At 45.4% G+C, this 21,371-nt stretch overlaps 2 protein-coding genes across 3 annotated transcripts in view; both read right to left on the reverse strand.

Moving 5' to 3' along the window:
- mapre3a (microtubule-associated protein, RP/EB family, member 3a) overlaps positions 1-3,063 on the reverse strand; it is a 7,240-nt gene extending 4,177 nt beyond the window's left edge. Inside the window, exons 1-4 of one of the 2 annotated variants that reach the window (XM_056591212.1) lie at positions 2,961-3,063; positions 1,523-1,650; positions 1,296-1,441; positions 763-919 (exon numbers count right to left, since the gene is read on the reverse strand). In XM_056591212.1, coding sequence (XP_056447187.1) covers positions 763-919; positions 1,296-1,441; positions 1,523-1,643 — 424 coding nt within the window. In that variant the 5' untranslated portion in view covers positions 1,644-1,650; positions 2,961-3,063. Of the gene's footprint in view, positions 1-723; positions 920-1,295; positions 1,442-1,522; positions 1,651-2,960 lie in introns of both variants that reach the window. The other variant, XM_056591211.1, reaches the window with a different exon arrangement.
- A 2,800-nt stretch (positions 3,064-5,863) lies between these two features.
- Positions 5,864-17,386, reverse strand: LOC130382319 (dihydropyrimidinase-related protein 5-like). Its single transcript, XM_056589985.1, has 13 exons — positions 17,163-17,386; positions 14,038-14,308; positions 11,258-11,416; positions 10,504-10,683; positions 10,263-10,331; positions 9,717-9,761; positions 9,429-9,504; positions 8,743-8,899; positions 8,431-8,572; positions 7,786-7,928; positions 6,827-7,034; positions 6,499-6,667; positions 5,864-6,030 (listed from the first exon to the last, which is right to left on the reverse strand). The coding sequence occupies exons 2-13, from the start codon at positions 14,296-14,298 to the stop codon at positions 5,945-5,947; spliced, it is 1,695 nt and encodes a 564-aa protein (XP_056445960.1). The 5' UTR covers positions 14,299-14,308; positions 17,163-17,386; the 3' UTR covers positions 5,864-5,944.
- Positions 17,387-21,371: the final 3,985 nt, after the last annotated feature.

Genomic DNA, 21,371 nt, shown 5'->3' on the forward strand with positions numbered 1-21,371 from the left:
AAAATGTCTCATGTGAATACAAATGAGAATTTCATTCATGAAACAATTGTCAACTCAATTTAGAATCATCAATTTGATAAGTTTGTATTTAGCCAAACTGATCAGCGCTGAAGCAGCAGGAGATCGGTTTTCCCATGTGCAAGGAAAACAATAAATGTAACATGCGGACACACGTTAAAATACCCTGTTCTCCTTTGTCATTACACCAACACTAGCGACTTGTTAATGATATACTGGAGCTCAAAATAGAAAGCTGAAGTCAAAGCACAAAATAAAAAACTTTTTCAAAGAAATATCTACAATGTTAGCACACCATCAGTACAAAAATCAGGAAGTCTGTGGACCTGCTTTATTAATCACGGTGCAGCTGAGAGCATCTATGATCACTGTTGACTAAATGTTGGAGCATGGCTATGAAATAAACTACAAATAGCCATTGCAGTAACCTCTATCTCCCCACAGATGGTGCTGTTGCTTCACATACATTTGATTGTCCAGTTACTCTTTAATATCAGAATAGCTAAGCACTGACAAAACTTCAGTCTCTTCCCAATGTTGCCCGATGGCTCAACGGCAAAGACATTAAGCCACTGCACCACTAAGACAAACAGGCAGGTCATTGGATGGGGAATCGTGCGCACGCCACTCTCGGTTGCCTTAGTGCCTTCGAGCCATCCAAAGCTCAGCAAGATCGTGCAAAAAGGGGTCAAATCACGGGGTTACCTGCTGGAGTTCTCTTTGGTCTGTAGGTAAAGTGATCACCTGGGTTCGGGGGAGCTGAGATCTCCTGCCCTTGTCTGGCCTGCAGCGGGTCGTACTCCTTGCCGTCATAGTTGGCGTCGAAGAACTTCTTGAACCACTGGACGAACTCAAAGTTGTCCTGGAACTTGCCTTTGACAAGCTTCTCTACGGGGATGATCTGCGGGATGGGAGGAGGCTCACAGGGTTAGGGTTCGACACGGAGGACTCCTTGTACACGTACATCTGTTGGGGCTGCTTCTATAGATAACATGCCAGTCATGAATTACACCAGATTATAGTGTAAGGACTTGTGATGGTGGTTGAGTTGGGTGGACATTAACAGTGGGCCGAGGAGGATTCGGGTGAAGCAGGGTGTACTGGTGTGGATATTTAAATTCAAGGCTGGTATGACTCCTTTGGAATAGGCTAGAAGATGACTGGGCTATTTTAGCCGAGCATGGCTCCTATGATCATTTCCCACCGAAAGATGACAGAATATCGTATAGCACTACAAAGTCAATACTTGATGATATCAGCAAGAAAATAAATCTGACTTTGTCGACACTCATCCTCTTGAATGTCGCCTGGAGAACCTTGAAGTTGTGTATGAATTCATGTTCCAGCTTGGCCTGAAATTTGACCTTCTTTAGAAGCACGCAACCTGGGAACAGCATGTCCATGAACTGGCAGTAGGCAGCCCCTGGATACAGCAAAATAAATCATGTTAGCATTTCATTATAGTGTTGCATGGTCTTTATACTATTTGCAGGACAAAAAATACCTGAACACAACTGTTCGATCTTAGTGTACGTGAGGAGTAGGGAGTCGTTGACCCACGCCAGCATGTCATGTCTGCTGAGGTTGTCAATGGACACAGACGTGGCGTAAACATTGACTGCCATTCCCTACCTACGAGGGACGACATTAACAACAAACAGAGCAACTGATTCATATTGTATTACATTCGCAGCAGGCAAACGTGTTTTGTGAATTATGTGAGACACACTTCAATCGTTTATATTAAGGCTTAGGAGTAACCAAACAAAAATAAACGTTAATTCCATTCCCTACATGAGAAGGACAACATTAACAACAAAGAGATATATTGATTAGCGCAGTACTGTAATTGCGTCCAACCTTCTTTGTTGCATTTCTGTAATAGTAGTTTTGTAATAATGTAATAAATAGTTTTGTTATGACGTGGGACAGACCACCAAACACAACAAACTAAATTTATGATACGCCCTGGCCTATCATTGGCTGACTGCTCCCACTCTGAGTGGACCCTGTGTGTAAATGAGGCTAGGCTAGACTAGGCTCCCTTTGCTCGGTGTTTAATCTCCACAGCAGTGGTGATATGGTAATCCTCATCAGATTAGTGTGTGTTTTCCAACGCGTGTGAACGACGCTGCACATCTGCCGCCGCTGCTCGCGTCGTTCAACGTTTACTGGGGTGTTGGAATGGGCCTTAAACACTTTTAAAGCGAGTATACAATTTGCAAGGCAGAAAATCACAGCAATTCAGCAAAACCAGGCCACAATTATAACAATTTAAACAGTTTCCTGTAATAAGTTTAGTCAAATTCTCCAGTAAGGCCATGCCAATATCATATGATGGACTATAACCGCCCAACATTTTATTTAAAAGTCACATTGTTGTAACCCAATTATTGAATTACATCCAGCGAACTACCAGAATATTGTACAATATACCGGTGAATGAGATCCAAATAACATAGTTCAGCACAGGCTCCTATACTGCTCCACCTCTCCAGCTGCACCCCTTAGCGCATATTCATGGTTAACTGAAGAAAACTGTTCGAAAAACCTGCTATTGGACCGGACCTTTTAAATGTCTGCGTAGGCCTGATCGCCCTGCTGGCGTAAACGTGGAGCACAACACATCTGAGGAGGAATGAACGCAAAACATCTGATGAGGAATGACCGCAAACCATCTGAGGAGGAATGAACGCAAAGCGGCAGGCAGCAGATCCTGGCAGAGCTGAGAACAATAAATGCGCTCTCTCCCTCTCTTGCCCCCCTCTGCAGGCCTCGGCGAATACCTCAGGACTGTCAATGCAAGCGAAATCTCCCAGGCAGAAGGGGAATACATACAATACTACTATACCGCTGTCACAACAGCTGCACGAACTAACGCGTAGGAAAACATAATTTGAGGCACGCACGCCATTAAAATAACACTTGCATTGATCACTCACTTTATGCTCCAGGAGTATACTGATATCACGCTGGCTGCTAGTCCGTGTGTGTGCGTGTGTGTGTGTGAGTATGTGTGTGTGTGTATGTGTGTGTCTGTGTGTGATCAGGTCCTGCGCGGTGCAGTGGTGAAGGGGGCGGCCCCCAAAACAGTCGCGCAGACGAGGTTGCAACAATCCCCCGCAGCTATCGCGCATGCGCCCGACTCCATGCTGCTGAAGGCCCATTATAAATAGGTCTGTTCAGCCTATTGGTGCTGCAGAGACACATGATGTCTCCGGTTGGAGATTTTGGCAACAGAAGTTAGAGGTGTGAGCAGGCGAGGGCAGACTACACGAAGCTCACTTGGCCTACTTTTGTAGGCCACGAAATTTGAAGGTTTAAAAAATGATGTAATAACAAAGGCATGATGTTTCACTCGGGATTTATTTGTGATTTATTTGCACTTATTCATGTGACAAAGAGCTGCAGACAAACGATAAAACAATATAATTACATAACATAATACAACTTGTTCAGCACCAGTGTACAAATTAAAGTATTGAATAGAATGCTCAAACAGAATTGTAAAAGTAAAACCTGTAATAGCTTAGTAATAAAAAGCTGTTTTAAACTTTAGAAATCGACCAAACTGTGTTTAGAGGTTAACAGTATGTCACGTTTAAACCTCCTAGTGTAGGCTATAGCCCAGTGGTTCCCAACCTTGGGATCGGGACACCACTCGGGTCCCCTGATATGAATATGGGGTTGCAGGAGTTGCTGACATTACATATAGATATTTGAATACCCATTTTAGCAAAGACTTTATTTATTTTTTAAGGTCTCAAAGACGTTCTGTATATAAGAACTGACAGCCTAATGATTCACATCCTATTAATCACTCAGTGTGTAGAGCAATGGGATAACACTCACCGGGACATCGCTATGACCACCGGCAGATGTTGGTCGCAAACTCATAGCTACAACTGCATGGGTCAACAAATAAAAGACCATAGAATAATTTCCCCGCTGGTCCCTGTTTTTTTTTTTGGGTTCATGCTAGACCCTCAAGTACACGTTAAGGGGACCTGGAAGTGTAAACGCTGGCGACTCTGCAGATGTCCCCGTCCTGTTTCTGAATCCTGACGCCAATCGTCGCGAACGTGAGGTCAAGAGAGGTGTAAATTCAGCTTAAGAATGCAGAAAAGCCAACAGGAGCCAACACTGACGTTTTGACAATATCATAATAAAAAAACATCATGTATCATAATATTCAATAAATCTGTAACTTAACCCCCCCCCCCACAATGTAAAGACAGTAGCTGAGAATCAGTGCCTTTTCTTTCCCGAGTTGCTTATCAAGCATAGCTTTTTTTTTCTTCTAGTGTTATGTGCAATCCAGCCATCATCCATAAAAAATTACTTGGTCTTCTTTAAACTGAGTGCTTAAGATTATGAAACAGTAATTCTTTAGGGGACCGCTTCAACGTCGCCAAAAATCTGCTCTCAAGTTGGAGTGCTTGACATAATGGGGTCCATTTGAAGGTCCCAACGAGGTCACTTTAAACCTAAGGACCACTTCGAGGTCCCCAGAAAATCTGCTTTGAAGTTGAGTGTTTAAAACAATGGTGTCCATCTCAAGGTCCCCACAAGTAACATTACTGGAAACAATCTTGAGTGGTTGTGTGTGCGTGTGTGTGTTTGTGTGAATTTGTGTGTACGGGGGGGGGGGGGGTAGTGAGAGTATGTGTGTTTGTGTGTGTGTGTGTGTGTGTGTGGGTGTGTGTGTGTGTGTGTGTGTGTGTGTGTGTGTGTGTGTGTGTGTGTGTGTGTGTGTGTGCGTGCGTGTGAGAGTATGTGCAGTCAGAAGGGGAAAACCTGTGCTTTGGAACGTCAGTAACAGACAAATACAGTTTTGTACAAAGCGCTGGCGATAAGGAAACAGAGGTAAATAAACATTTCAGGAGAAGGTGAAGGTGATCTTAGCCTTAGCTATAGACGGTGCTATTAACAGTATTTGTGTCATTGCTCAGAGTTCCCACGTGAGAGAAAAGGCATTTTTGTGTGTGTATGTGTGTGTGATTCTTTGTGGTGGAAAATATAAAAGGTGAAGTAACAGGGAATGTTGAGGAGTGTCCCATGACTTGTAATGACAGTTGAAGTAAGGTTTGCTACAATAACACACAGTAGACCGAGCAGAGGTTTTGTTGTTTGTTTGTGAGTTTGGAGAATACCACGAAGGTTGTAAACATACATCAGAGCACTGCCCTGTCAGCGTCGACCACGTTCCTAAACACCTCACACCCTGTTTGTCGTAAATAACGTGTGATCACATTCAAGGGCAACAAACCGACTTGGAAAAAAAGACCTTTCGGAAGACAATAGAAGAAACAATAAATAAATAAACAGTCTTGCATTTGACAAACGACTGAAACTAAATTGGTCTGTAGAAATTCCATGTCTCATTTTCAGTGGTGACATTATAACATTAACATATAACAACATGTAACAATATTCAAAAATCGAAAATCCCTTTTTTTACTCCTGACGTCCCATACGTTGAGACAATTCCCATTTGAACACATTACAAATTATTTTCTAAAAAGGCAGCTAAGAAGTACATGATACAAGTGCAAAAGCAATCATTCCCCCCGCCCGCTCCCGTTCCCCAAAAAACTATCAGTGGGTTATAAGATACAGGCGACTCATTGGAACCTGCATTCATTTGGTTGACGTTCACACTCAAAACGGTTCTGTTCTTTAAAAAAATCCCCACTTTTTGCTGACATGGTTATATGGCATAGTCAGTGTTTCAGTGTACAAATGAAAACAGAAGTTAGTCTGGCGTCCCAGTCAAAATGCAAACCTTAATCCATGTTAATGCCCCGAACCCCCTACCCCCACCCCCCACGAAACCTGCCAGGAATTTTTGCTTTTATTTTGAAAGGACAAGGAAGTGGTGCGTCTCTGGGGTGGTGTTCTCCTGTTCCTGTGCGTTAGTGCGCGGTTACCAGATCCCACTAGAGCGGCCGCCCGGAGGCGCCAGGATACGGGCGGAGGACCTCTTGGGGAGGCTGTCGTCAATCTGGGCACCTAGCAACACCAGAAAAGGAGGAGAAGGGAGGGACCCCCAGCAACTGTTACTATGGCAACCTGCTGGGACCGGCCCCTTGTATACAGAGATCCCATGATATTTGCGTAAAGAAGACATCATTATTCTGGCTTTGCTTTTTCAAACAGCGACAAACAAAGTGGGCAAAGTGAGTGTTACACAGAGCATGCCAGGTTTCTGGAATCAGAGGGGTGACGTGTGACGGGAAAAGATGTCCCACCCCTGTCCCATGGTGGGACAGGGGTGGTGTCCCATGGTGGGACAGGGGTGGGACCCATGCTGGGACACCGTTCGGTGTTTGTACGTTCCCCCCAGACCCTGAGGGGCCACACACAGACATACAGGTACACTGATGGACTGGCAGACAGGTAAACCGACAGACGTTCACACAGACTGATGGACTGATGACAGACGTCGTGACAGGTAGCAGAGCGACAGACAGGTCTCACCGGAGAAGCTGAAGCTGGACCCGTGGAGGTCCCGGACCCCGCCGTGCCGGGTGCAGGGCCGGGTGGGGGTGTCCAGGTCTGAGCAGCCGAAGTCCCTCCTCCCTGGGACCACCACCTCCACCACCTCCCCCGTGTACGGCTCCCTCTCCACCGGCTTCAGGGCCGTGCACTGATTGGTCCAACACACACAACCACACATTAGCGCACACAAACACAAACACACACACACACACACGCATTAGCAAAAACACAAGCAAGAAAACACACACACACAGTGAGTGTGACATCCCGTTCATGTTTTAATAACGATGGCCTCCCGGGCCGCTACCTTCTCCCTCTGCACCATCTTCTTGTACAGGAAGTCCGGGAAGGTGCGCAGTGGGTAGAACTTCCCGGAGCCCTCGGCGCACGTGAACACGCCGTTCTCGTACACCAGACGGCCGCGGCTGATGGTGACGATGGGGACGCCATGGCAACGCAGGCCTTCGTACAGGTTGGTGTCTCCCCCCTGCACCTGGGTCTCCACGGTGATGGTCCTGAGCACAGAGACCGTGGTTAATGTGTTGTTTTGTGCGGTGTTGTCCTGTGTTGTGTTGTGTTGGGAGGGGGAACATTGCGTTGTTTGTTGTATGCGCTTGCTCGAAAAATAAATCAATAATAATTACTTAGTTGTGTAGCATCTGATCCTAGCTATCTTTGTTGTACACGGGAATGGGTCAACCTAGCGAATGTTAGTGCTTGCCAGTTGGTTCTATGAACATCTGTACCGACAGCCATATATTGTTTATCCTTCTTCTGTCAAATGTTCTGATTGTAAGTCGCTTTGGATAAAACCGTAAAATATACGTGTATTGTGTAATATAAATGTTGTATTGCTATGTATAGTGTAGTACTAATTGTAACATTGTAACACACTGTATGCACACACAAATTATGCATACAGAACCAAAGGGTTGAATTGGAAATTCGTCATAAGAAGGCATTTGCTGTGATGCCATAACAGATTTCTGATATGTTCCTCTCGTGGTCTGGGTTTGAACCCTGAACCTTTCTAGGAGCTAGGAGTGAAACCCCCTCACCGCCAGACTACAGCGCCGCCTCCCATTCAAACAAGCAATATTCATATCATTTTCTGTGACAAGCTGTGTGGTCAGATCCATCCCAGAAAGGGGAGGAGTCACTGGGATTTAACCCAGATCAGTGCCCCCCCCCCCCCCCCCCCCCCCCCCCCGGTAGGAGGGTAAGAGCCTTAGGAGGAGGAGCCAGAGATGGTTGGGAGGTTCATACTTGGAGCCCTCCGGATCCCAGACAACGATGTCGGCGTCGGCCCCCGGGACGATCCGCCCCTTCCGGGGGTAGAGGTTGTAGATCTTGGCAGCGTTGGAGCTGGTGACCGCCACAAACTGGTTCTCGTCCAGTTTACCTCCGACCTACATTCATTTTGGATTAACCAAATATGATATTAATATTGGTGGGAACAGGATGCTGTGTGTATGATGTGTGCCACTAGCCAGAAGGAGGGCACAGAGTGGACTACTGTAACATTTTGATTGAGGCCTCTAAATATATCTTCACAGATTGGATATGGAGGTGACACTCAAGGGAGTGGTTCCTCCCAACATCAACGTTGTTCAACATCATCTAACGTCCTCAAGCTTTCCCTCTTTAATTGCTTCGTCAAATCAGTTGGTCAGGTGACCTTCGCTACCAACCAATCCCTTTCGACCCATCAGCCAATCACTACCAATAAATTATGAGGAAGAAAACATTTCCCCAAATTACATTAAATGTATTGTAGGTTTTTGGAGGTTAAGTTCATTGAGGCACTTACAATACCGATAAGACCTTCTCTAATGTTAAACCCATGGTGAAACCTGAAGCTAATGACATGTTTTGATTGTTTTCTCCAGGGGTCTGCAGAGGGCTACGCACCACTCCTCTCTCCCAGAGGACGCTCATGCGGTCCTGGATGCCCGGGACCCCATGGGGGATCTTGGTGAAGTCGTCCTTCCCCATGGCCTTCTGGTTGATGGTGAACGGCCGGTGGTCTGACGACACCACATTCAGCGTGTCGCTGTGGGAACAGCCATTATCACGGGTTTGCGTCTACATTTCTCTTGCTGCCATTGCTTTTATTTAATACTTTAATAAATACTCAAAGACTGTTTAGTGAGTTTAAAGTAACAAATAGCAACAAACAAAAGTATACTTTGTTGTCTCAACCCCATGAATCCTGTGACCTACTTTCCGAGCAGGCTCATGAGGTAGTTGGGTGTGTTGGGGTCCAGGCGGAGGGGCGGCACGGTGACGTACGCCGCAGCGTGCGCCCAGTCCTGGTGGTAGTACTGCAGGCCGTTGAGCACCGCGTGGGCCACAGTGGTCTCCCCGTGGACCACCTTACCTGCCGTCACAATGTATCATTCTAAAGCTTGGAGCACTAAGCTAGGAGCAAGCTTCTAACGTTAAAGCTATGATGGCTAATACTAAAGCTAAGAGAGCAAAAGCAAGCATGCCTCAAGCTAGTACCGCTGAAGCTAGGGCTGCTGAAGCTAGCACCTGTAAAGCTAGAAATGAAATAGGGCCGTTAGACAACAGGTAGACTATATTTTTTATTTTTATCTTGTATTCAAAAATGATTATGTAAGCTAATGAACTGTAGGCCTAAATATACAGTACATACATGGGATATTGAAACCTAAAGCCCCACATATCCATTTAAAATGTTTCCACCCCAAATGTCCCTTTCAATAATCAAAAATCAAAGATTTCATCTTGGTTAACCTCTCAGTAAACCAAAGGTAACAAGATTGCATGTCCTTCAGAATCAAGAGGTGTTTTAATACTACCATCATTAGAGACCTTTGCGTGAGAGCAGGCAACACACCCAGGTCCATGAATGGCACACCTCAGAGGTGTATAATAATCCTTACCCTGCATCTTAGCTGTTGCCACAACATCCCCGGCGGACATGCTGGAGACATTGACCAGGTAGATGGGGCAGTGCACCTGGGACACACCGAACAAACAAACAAACAGCATCAGAAAACACTTGGACATGGTCAACTCAATGTAGCTCCACTTTATTCATGTTGCCCTTTATCTCAGGGACTCATGTCTGGAAGGGGGGTTTCACTGGAGCACATTCAGTCACACAAGACCCCTGTGTTGTACACGGTGGGGTTGTGCGGTTGCCGTGGCGATGCCAATGACTCACTCACTCTATTTGCGATGGTGATGGCCCTGTGGGTGGCTTCTGACTCCAGCTGTTAGGGAGACAGATGACGGCAGTGGGTCAATACACACAGCATGAAGAGCAGAACCCAAATCTAGTTTGATTGTAGCGTGAATAAGACACCACCTGTAAGTGATAAAACAATAATGTCCGTTATGCGGCCTGTAAAACCCCTCTTTTCGTGCTCCAAGTTTTCTGTCTACACGCGCGTCTCAAGGCGTGGTTTCCAAGGGCTGCCCATCTACAAGAAGGCAATACTTTGTGATTCTGTTTATGCCCTCTTGTGCACATGGCCAGACCACTTAACCAGCCGCCAATTACTGCATATCGTCACAAGATCAAAAAGAATTCAAAACCCTCCATTTTATGCGTTTTCAAAGGCTCCAGTGCAAGGCCGGGGTTTCCAGAGTCATCCGCTTGGTGGAGCGACTTTGAAAAAAAAAAATGGATGGAAAGCCCAGATAAATCCAGATTTGTGTGGCCGCGGCCCCGGAGGTGACATGCTAAACACAGAGTACACATGTTGGAGCACCTCTTCAGGCCTGCTGATCTCAATGCCCTCAGGGCCGGTGATGCCCAGATCCAGAGTCTCCTTAGTGCCCTGGAGGAGAGAGGAGAAGAGAGGTCACATTGATCCCTTTATGGATGACTTATTCTGTTAGATTCACTTCCCAGTCAATCCTTCTTCTCGGTTTTGGCTGCTAGGATTAAAATAATCCTAACATTGGGCCACCTGAGTCGGGGACATGCGAGGAACCCCGCCGGGTCCTCACCTCCGCCACCAGCTCCCCGTTCTCGGCGTGGACCCGGGCCACGGCGCCGATGTCCTTGCAGTGCTGCAGGGCCTGGAAGAGCTCGCCGTCCCGCAGCATGAACTGGTCCTTGTAGGCCATGAAGAGCTGGAAGGAGTTGACCCCGTGCTCCCTCACCAGCTTCTCCATCTCAGCCTGGACCTGGAGGAGGAGGAGGAGGAGGAGGAGGAGCTGATGAAGGATGGTTTGAGATAGCGTTCCAAGTGTTAAACTGCTACATTGGCGTGTGGCTTGAGTCCAGGGGCAGTAACTCGATTCGGATTCATGAAGATTTCAAGCATCTAGGAGGATCCTAGATACTTTGTGATTCTGTTTATGCCCTCTTGGGCACATGCCCAGACCACTTAAAAAAGCCACCAATTACTGCATACCGTGAATTTGCTTACTTAAGTTTCAGGAAGACCGTTCTACATAAGTGGTAACTCTAGTTAAGTGTTAAGAAATTCGTACAATTCAAACATCGCCATGTTCAACGTTCAAAGAAAAAAAAAATATTTTAATGTGTAATGGATATTGCTAATGTGTTTCTTTTGTTAATATCATTTGGGTTGACTTTTTAAATAATTATACTTGAAGCAAATCATTTTGTTGTTATGTGGCCTGCTAGGCATTTGGGAAGAATGAGCAAAATTGCATTGAAATGGTCAATAAAAGTCAATACAATTACAATACTTTTTTTTTAAATGGTATTGACATGTGCGCGTCTCGGGGGTACCTTGGGCCCCCACCAGGTGACCCCCACGTGCAGGGCGTAGTCGCAGCAGGCCTTGGGGTCGGCCATGCTGCGGCAGCTCTCGTAGGCCTCCAGCAGGGACTCGTTCCTCTCCGGGAGGACGTGTCCGATCACCATGGTGGTCCCGCCAGCCAGTGCCGCCTGGGGGACACACATGCATTTATATGACCACGCACACACATATACATACACAAACACACACACAAAGACTCACACACACATACACACATACACACATACATACACACATACAAACATGGATACACACAAATACATGTACACACAAACACATATATATATGCACACACACACACAAAATCACACACACATTTTAAAACATAGCTTTCTAGCTTTATTTAATTCAGTAATGTTGTTTTTTTAATCTACCGCTCAAAGCATCTTTGTTATACTCTGTGTTATATTAAACAAATCCCATGTCAAACCCTTTGTAGTGATGACAAGCAATGCATCAATAAAGGTATATATTGGTGACATAATCAAACATAACTATGTATTTAAACACTCTTTTTAATCAACCCTCATCAATTATGACACTTATCACACACATTAAATCAGTGTGAGCGGGGAGCAGATGCCTCTGTATTGATTGGTGACGCTCGTTACTTCAAGGTGAAATTAGAGCTGGTTATTTATCAATATTAGCTCATGGTCCAGGGACAACAAGAGAATTACTACCCACATTTAATGGTTATGCTCACAGGGCCATTACGGCATGTGTCCATAAATCTTTTGGTAGTTTAAACATGTGGCAATTCACCCCAATGATCAAACATCTAAGGAAGTCTTGCCCTTAAACCACAGTGCTTTGGATTGTGTGTGTTCTCTCTCTCTAGCTTAATTGTATATGTTATCACTGAGCTATTTGCTTATCTCTAAAATAACTTTCTAATATAATACTTAATCCCAATATTATTAAATATAATAGATAATTGTAACTCAGATAGCCTCCTGAGAGACAAGCCTAATGAGTATGTTTCTGTGTACAAGTGCATGCGTCAGCGAGCATCTGTTGGCTCACCCTAGAGAGAGAGAGACAGCGAGAGACAGCGAGAGACAGAGAGAGAGAGAGAGAGAGAGAGAGAGAGAGAGAGAGAGAGAGAGAGAGAGAGAGAGAGAGAGACAGAGAGAGACAGAGACAGAGAAAGACAGAGAGAGGGAGAGAGAGACAGAGTCCAAGAAAGAGGCCGAGACCAAGAGAGACAGAGACAGAGACCGGGAGAGAATGGGAGAGTAGTATGTAGTTTGGGGAGAGCTAGTGTGTGTGTGTGTGTGCGTGTGTGTGTGTGTGTGTGTGTGTGTGTGTGTGTGTGTGTGTATGACACTCCCTCCCCTTCTCTCTCTCTCTCTCTCTCTCGCCCTCTCTCTAAGAACCATTGTCTTTGTGTACAATGGGCGTAAGTGAAAAGGGGCTTTGCAGCAGTCTTTGCAGCAGCACCCCAGTATCCATGGCAACAGAAACTGATACCCAACCCCCCCCCCCCCCCCCCATTTGGGTCCACACATCAACAGAAGTGGAGTGCTAGGAAAGGGAAGGGGGAGTAGTGTGTGAGAGAGAGGGGTGTGTGTGTGTGTGTGTGTGTGTGTGTGTGTGTTTGTGTGTGTGTGTGTGTGTGTGTGTGTGTGCGTGTGTGTGTGTGCAGTCTGACAACAGAGGCTGTGATACTAGTGTGGGAACTGTCGACGGGTGGTGCGGAGCTCAAACACATAGCTACCATCGCCAGGGGCAACAAGATGATGTCGTCATGGTCGGACCATGAGACTTAACTCCACCAGTTCGTAATAATCATGATAATCCTAATGTTATTAACAATATATCACTTTTCAGTGAAGTCCCGAACAAAGCAAGGATATCTAAAAATTAATCAAAACATGGAAATACTGACTAAAAAACAAAGGCAGGAACTAAATCAATGCGATAAAACAAGTTTAATATGAATAACAAAAATAGGTCACAGGAGATCTAAAATGGAAAAGCAAAACATGAACCTCATGACCAGACCAAGTGTTCTTGTCTAACCTGTGAGGAGGCATTGTGCATTGTCAGGCTTTAACAGCGACGGGAGCATCACTGTAATCTAGGCCATTCAAAACAGAGCCGTCTGCCTTGTCTCGTGACAACGTGTACAACATGGAGACAAGCCATTATACTGTCCATCCAATGCTGTACAATTGTCTTCAGCTCTCCACCCCGCAACAATAAAGTATTATTGTAAATGCTAAACTATATACGATTATATCATATATGATACAAATAAATAGATATTCATATATGACATCCCTCCCTTCATATTAGCCTCCCCTAGCCACAGTAACATATAAATAAATCGTATATATATATAATACTTTTGGTTTGGATGTGGTGACATCACACCACAGCAAGACCACTCGCTGAGAGCGAGCGAGAGGGAAAGAGAGAGAGGGAGAGAGAAAGCGACAGAGACAACAGAGAAAGAGGTAGACAATCAGAGAGTGTGCAAGAGAATCAGAGAGAGACAGAAAGAGACAGCAATAGAGAGAAAGAGAGAGAGAGAGAGAGAGACGGATACGATAGATATTATTACTTTCTCTCTTATGTTGAACTTCATTTAACTTTGTGCTGTGGCATTGTTAAACGTATGGTTTCACCATGCCAATAAATCTCTTTTCTAATCTTTGCATCTTGATAAATGGAGAGAGAGAGAGAGCGAGCGAGAGATCAAGCCCCAGAGACATGGACACATCCACAGAAACCCCCCAGGTACCTTGGTGCCGCTGTAGTAGTCGTCGGCGGTGGCGGCGTTCATGAAGGTCTCCTGCAGGTGGACGCTGGTGTCGATGCCCCCGGGCATCACCAGCTTGCGTGACGCGTCGATCACTTTGGCGCCCCCCGGGATCATCAGCTCGCGGCCCACCTGCTGCACCACGCCGTTCTCGATGTACACGTCGGCCTCCTGCGTGCAGTCGTCGTTCACCACCTTGCCCCCTTTGATCAGGATGCGCGCCATCGCGGAGCTGGAAGACATGGCTATAGCTCTGGAGGAGAGGAGGAGGAGGAGGGAGGAGGGAGGAGGGAGGAGGAGGGAGGAGGAGGAGGGAGGAGGAGGAAGGAGGAGGAAGGAGGAGGAGGGATGAGGAGGGAGGAGGAGGAGGGAGGAGGGGGGGAGGAGGAGAGAAGGGAGGAGGGAGGAGGGAGGAGGAGGAGGGAGGAGGGAGGAGGAGGAGGGAAAGGAGGAGGGAGGAGGGAGGAGGGAGGAGGAGGATAAGGGAGGAGGGAGGAGAGAAAGGAGGAGGAGGAGGGAGGAGGAGGGGGGAGGAGGGAGGAGGAGGGAGGAGGAGGAGAAGGGAGGAGGGGGGAGAGAAATGAGGAGGAGGAGGAGGGGGGAGGAGGAGGAGGGGGAGGAGGAGGAGGGAGGAGGAGGAGAGAAAGTAGGAGGAAGGAGGGAGGAGGAGGGAGGAGGAGGGAGGAGGGGGGAGGAGGAGAGAAAGGAGGAGGGAGGAGGGAGGAGGAGGAGGAGGAGGGAGGAGGAGGGAGGAGGGAGGAGGGAGGAGGAGGAGGAGGGAGGAGGGGGGAGGAGGAGAGAAAGGAGGAGGGAGGAGGAGGAGGAGGGAGGAGGGAGGAGGGAGGAGGAGGAGGAGGGAGGAGGAGGAGGGAGGAGGGAGGAGGGAGGAGCGAGGAGCGAGGAGGGGGGAGGAGGAGAAGGAGAGAGGCAGAGGGGGAGGAGGAGATGAGGAGGAAGAGGAGGGAGCAGTTGGAGAGTAGAGGGGAGAGGAGGGGGGAGGAGAAAGGTAGAAGCGGAGGAGGAGATGAGGAGGAGGAGGAGGATAATGAGGTGGGTTGGAGGAGGAGGAGTGAGAGGAGGGGGAGAGGCGGAGACGAGAGGGAGGAAGGAGATGATGGGGGAGAAGGGAGACGAAGAGGGGGGAGGAAAGGAGGGGGGAGGAGAAGGAGGTGGTAAATGGGAGGAGGGCAGAAGGAGGAGGTGGAGGAGAAGGGAGAGGTGAGCAGGGAGATAAGTCTTAGAAACAGTTTGGTGGCCTTGGACTGACCTGAAGCGACCCCAGTTGGGTTCTGAGCCACACATCCTGTCCTACATGTGGTTCCTCTCTCTCTGTCAGCCTGCTGTTGTAGCCCTGTCCAAGGCACCATAGCCCATGAAAGCACCTCAAGAAACAGTGAAAGGAGAAGACTCCTCAACCAGCAGGACCTGCTTATGGTCAAAGCATGGAGGTTCAATCAACCAGATGAGGTTATACGCTCTGCTGTGACCCTCTCTCTTCTCTCCCTGTCTTACTCAATATTTTCTGAGTGGATATACTGAATAAAAAACTCTGGTCTGATGGTACTTTGTGAGATCTATTAACGCCAAATGCTCCGAAATGCTCTCTGGGAAAACGTGAGGAAGCCAACCTATCTGTCCCTGAATCACGCCAAAGACCATCCAGTTCTGTTTAGAACTAATACCACAACGCTAAACGAAAACTCTGTACTGGTCCTGAACCACATGGGGCAGCTGAGGCTGGGGGGCTGGTGCTGAGGCTGAGGGGCTGGTTGTGAGGCTGACTGGTGGTGAGGCTGACTGGTTGTGAGGCTGACTGGTTGTGAGGCTGTTCTCCGCTGTCAGCGTGCTGTGTGTGCAGTGTTTGTTATTCCCGGACCGCTCTGACTGTCCGTGACCGACTGTCTTATCATTCTTTATCGGCCTTCGTGACGTTTCACCCTTCTGTCTGTCTGTCTGTCTGTCTGACTGTCTGGTTGCCTGTTCACCTGTCCGTCTGTCTTTTTTATTTTTTATATTTAAGTCAAATTAATTGTGTTGAGCTTATTTCTAAAATATGATTTTGGCAAAAATATGTTAAGTTCCCCAATTTAATAAGAGTTTAACGTGCAATGACTGGCAATGCACATCGCAGACAGAGTATGTCTACTGAGTAGTGGACATGATCTACTCCTTAATTTATGGTGCCATGTCATGTGTGCTACTGCAAGTGTGTGAATGTGCGTCCTTGCGTGCGCGTAGACGACGTGCGTGTGACGCGTACGTGTGAGGGTGCGGCGACTTTACCGCATGACGATATGGAAGATGATCATAACAATATTGAAGAAATGCTTGCATCCATCACTTAGACATATTCAATTACACATTTTAGAAATAGAAAATGCTAACCATTTTGAAAAAGGTCAATTAAATACACACATCTAGTTATTATTCTAGAGATATTACCATACAGGGTCAACTCGTGAAGTTTGATGTTAAATAAAAATATAGGTTTTCTTTTCCCTACATCCACTGCATTGTCTGAGCATAAAAAAAAACTATTTAGACCATAGTGCATCCATTTAAAGCACAATTGTGTGTGGTAGCACTAGATATATTTCTCTGTTGCTCATGGTTCCTGCGGAGCAAATCACGTTTTATTATAATAATAATCCCTCACAGGAGTGTGTGCAGGCCTACATTATGTTAAGAAGTAACCCTAATGCAAAAAATAAATAGATTCAAAAGAGTGAGTTCTGCTTGTGCACGTTTGACACAAAGAAGCCGGCGTGTCCACCCATCAGCGACCTAGAAGCGGCTCAACTCTCCTCCACCCTCAATAAACATAATGCTGCCGTCTAAATGCGAAAGTAGGACATATCTTGCGCATATTTTACAATTACCTAGCATTCCCGTCTTCTAAAGTAAGGTCTATATTTCACCACCCTGATCGATCAAGCCTTAATGGACTGGCCGGGAGACGGCATTCCCTCCAGGAGATAGGAGCCACCCAAACATGGAGCAAGGGGAACAAAGTATTGGGATAAAATATACTCACACGTCTCGTGTACAAAGTCAAAACCGACCACAAATTATGGCAACAAGTCAAGATAATACCGTTGAGCACATACCTCCTCTGTGGGCCTACAGCTGCGGTCGTCTTTTATATCGATAGATAGTTTTTGACAGGCACAGTATGCAACAGAATCCGGAGATAGCGCCACCGAGGAGATAACGGCACACACTGTTGCCAAATTGGGCAAGACCTGTCGGCAGCACGCTGCAGTCAGGGTTGCCAGATGGGGCGGAAAATCTGGCCCAATCTGGCAACACTGAAGGCTCAAGCAGATGCCTTCCTGGGACCGGCCGATCGCAGCATCCAAGCTGCGCGACGGCCGCGCGCTCCAATCAACGGCCCGGACCGTAGGCTTGGTCGCAGGAGGAGCCAATCAGCGATTGCTTAACGCGTGTCCCCACGGAGGAGGCTGTACCACTATTAAACGAAGTGGGTGTGAACTATGAGAGGAAAACAAGCGGCAGGTGTGGCCTACATGATAATAATTGTTACAACAATGTACTTCCGACATTGATTAGTTAGTCTGAAAAGTAAGAATTACCTTTTGAAATGAATAATTAATTAATCTTTTTTGATGTGGTTTTAAGCAACGATCGACCCCACCCACACCAATCACAATAAAGAGATTGTGGTGTATTGCGACATACATGCATATATCATTCGAGGTAGATTTTATGGACTAATAACTTTAGGTTTGAATGTATTATCCATTTGATGTTCAATTTAAGTAGCTTGGTTATGGGATGTGGAGAGATTTGGAGAGTGACTGTGTTCTCTATGATGAAAGAGGTTGAGGACAACACCCATTGTTGGACCAGGAGAGGAGGCCCACTTGGCTTTGTGAAGACAGCCTAACCCTAACCCTAACAAGTAGTCCTCTCATAGGTCTCAGGTTGGTATTGCTCTACTAAGCAAGTGTTTATAATCCATGCAATCGATTGGAAATATCAACTAATACCTTTATTGGAATGATTATGCTATATCGATACCATTATACCACTGAAGTTATATGTTGAATGTTTATTATTAACAGTTGAGAATAAATTAAAATGCCCGTAAAATCGTTTGAGGTTTAGTTTTAGAAAATTGGAAATTGTTCTTCCGTCGAGCCACATGAATTGAATAGGCCTACCTTTCCCATGTGCATGAGCCTTTTCAAAGGCCTATGTTTGCATATGAATAACCCTAATTATGACAACAAATGAAATGTAGACCTACATTTTAAACCACACAGAGCACCAACGTTCACCGACCATCTTGGCCGTGATTGAAAGACAACTAATCCAATGGAATAACGAAAAAAATAAACAGAAAAAGTCCTCATTGTTGCACCAAAAAAGAAACCAATACATTTATTCAAGTGTTTTCCAGCACAAGTACATTAAGGAGCGTCTACGTTCTCTCTGGACACAATACAGGTATGGGGTAGAGGTGGGAGAGAGACTGCTACATCTGCTGTACCAACTGGTCTTGAGGAAAGCATAATCAGCCCAGATTAAAATAAAATAAGCAAAAAATGAAATAAACAAAAACATGACACAGAACATAAGTCGGAGCAGGTGTCAACAGTCGGCCTATCACTGAATATTGAATGAATCTGCCTTCAACAGTGTAAAGTAATGTGGTTGATTAGGAAACATAACAACAACTGAAAAAACTAATAAGAATCAATTATAAATATATAAAAAAAACAGTAATGGAAGATATTACGGCATGGAATGTAAGTTTAAAAGCGATGCGTTTTAAGAATACATTATGTTACAGTAAGTTATTATGGATTTTTTTTTGTCTTGTTACCCAGTACATGATGTTCCCACAGATACGCACCAACTACAGCAATCCCTAATCTAAAACAGTATCGCAAACCTTTCCGTTGTCACTCGTTGTTTTTTTCAAGTACAAAGTTAAAATGTCTTTGTTAATATATAGATATAGATTTATATGTTGGAGGGGGGAGATACAGGGCTTTATTCCATTACTACAAGAAACTTAAAACTGTCAATGTCATGACAAGTTTATTCATCTAACCGTTCAAATATACCTTTTTCTTGAGTAGATAAAATGTTTAGCACCATAAGAAAGCACATACAGCCCCTATAATCGTTTGGTGTTTGTTTGTTTTCCATATGAAGAAAATAAACCGTGTAGGTCTGTGCAGTGAAGTTAACCGCTGGCCATAAAGCTGTACTTAAGTCAAAATAGGATCAACAGATTTTTTATTTGTCTGGATTCTCTCAACACACGCATCCACACACACACACACACACACACACACACACACACACACACACACACACACACACACACACACACACACACACACACACACACACACACACACACACACACACACACACACACACTTGCACAAGGGCACACACTCAATGGAACTAACCTGTAGACTTGGAGTCTCTCTAATATCTAGTGCTCAAAGCATGTTTTGAATCAAATTGGTCATTGATTTTAAATTTTTATCTAGGATTTTGTGTAATTTGATAATATATATTAGAAGACAATTTATTTGTACATCTCATATGTAATAACAAAAAAATTCAAACAGCAACAGGAAAACTATGTACAATCTGTACAAACTTGATGGATCCGAGTTATATAGGTCGGGGGAGAAACATCGATTTAAAATAACAAAGCGCACAAGGCTTCATAATAATGTGTGTGTATGGGGTAAAAGAATGGTAATAAGGTCACTTAAGAACTTAATTACATTATGAAACTACATTTTATAAAAATTAGATTTAGATTTTTTTTAAATATGACATAAACAAGCAATAACAGAGTTATTTCCATGACTACGTCTGTTCTTTGATTTCTTGACATTTGTCAACTACTGTGCCAGTTTAAAGTTCTGACAAACTTCCCTCCTAAATCCTCCATATTTAGCTTTGGGGGTACAATCAAGAGAATTTAGACTTAAAAACGGTAATCCAAATCAGTAGGTCATGTGCATACCAATGTTTGGGACCGTAATCAGTATAGCAGGGCAGAAGTGTGTGTGTCTTTCATAAGGGACTAATATCATACAAAATACATACTCTATCTGTAAATTCAACAATCATGATAGAAATAAAGACGTCCTTCAAATCTGAAGAAGAAACATAGTATGTCACTGGTACAGAACAGAATACAATATGGCCGACTAGGGATGTCTTGGTAAAGGGGTGAATGTTAACCATTTTGAATCTGTGTCTACTATATATTTAGTCCAATACATGGGTTTCACATATGTCCATTCGTTCACTTGTATTGGCACAGCCCTACCATATACAAAATAATAAAAGCGTTACATGAGGATATATCAGTTCACATTCTACCAAAAAACAATTCACAACAACCAATAGTTTGTGTGTGTGTGTGTGTGTGTGTGTAAAATATCAGAGGAAAAAAGTATACATATAAAAGTGCCTTATAATGTTGGTAAAACAGCACAAAATCGCTATAAAAAAGGTAGAAGAACTGCAAAGCGGCACCATAAAATTGAGGATATGCACCTGACTATTTTTTTTTCAGTTTGAAGAGGAAGGTGGACGAAGAAGAGGGGGGTCTGGTTGACCCTGGCCTCGCCTCTCCCCTCCGACCCACAGTTGTACAGTAATAATGCCAGGATGAGACTAGAAAAAAAGTAGTTCACCGCAGACGTTGCTCTTAAGGTTATTTTGACAGTAGTAAAACATCATTTCCCATGTGGCAGTGTAGCTTCACTCCCTGTTTTGTGCAGACAAGAGACACAGGCAGTGGGGCCTGCAAGGGTCAGAGGTCAGCAGAGCTTGAATGGTTTGAGCACCGGTGAGAGGTCACCATAGAGCACCGAGGAGCTGTTAGCGCTGAGGAGTTAGCCTGTTAGCTGCTAACAGTATGCTAACAGTACATTACTAAAGTCATCAAAGTTATTGTTCTGTGTGTTTGTTGCTTTGAACCGTACTGCCACATGAGCCATGATGTCTTGTCATTAGTTTTAAGCACCATGGTATCGGTTACCATTTTTTTACAGTAGTACCTTAAATTACCTTCGTCTGTGTGTGTGTGTGTATATAAACCGTAAAAACAAAGAGGTATATTGTCAACTGGTGTTTTTCCACATTCTCAAGAGACCCCCAGGAGGACCCCCGGGACCCTTCCGCACCACCTCTCCCCCATGTGGAGGCCGGCATCCAGGGCAGCTAGGCTACGTTCCTGGGGGGTCGAGCCCGTACCCAGGCTAGAAGATGTCCCCGAGAACGGGGGGGGGGGGGGGGGGGGGGGGGGGGGG

The sequence above is a fragment of the Gadus chalcogrammus genome, chromosome 5 (assembly GCF_026213295.1).
Source record: "Gadus chalcogrammus isolate NIFS_2021 chromosome 5, NIFS_Gcha_1.0, whole genome shotgun sequence".
NCBI classification, from domain to species: domain Eukaryota; kingdom Metazoa; phylum Chordata; class Actinopteri; order Gadiformes; family Gadidae; genus Gadus; species Gadus chalcogrammus.

What these genes read in the sequence shown, in the direction of transcription:
- LOC130382319 (XM_056589985.1), bottom strand. Translation starts at nt 14,298, where the DNA reads ATGTCTTCCAGCTCCGCGATGGCGCGCATCCTGATCAAAGGGGGCAAG. An exon ending in ACGGGGAGCTGGTGGCGGAG is followed by an intron (nt 10,332 to 10,503) that starts GTGAGGACCCGG and finishes TCTCTCCTCCAG; the next exon opens with GGCACTAAGGAGACTCTGGA. An exon ending in TCCTCTGGGAGAGAGGAGTG is followed by an intron (nt 7,929 to 8,430) that starts GTGCGTAGCCCT and finishes AAATGAATGTAG; the next exon opens with GTCGGAGGTAAACTGGACGA.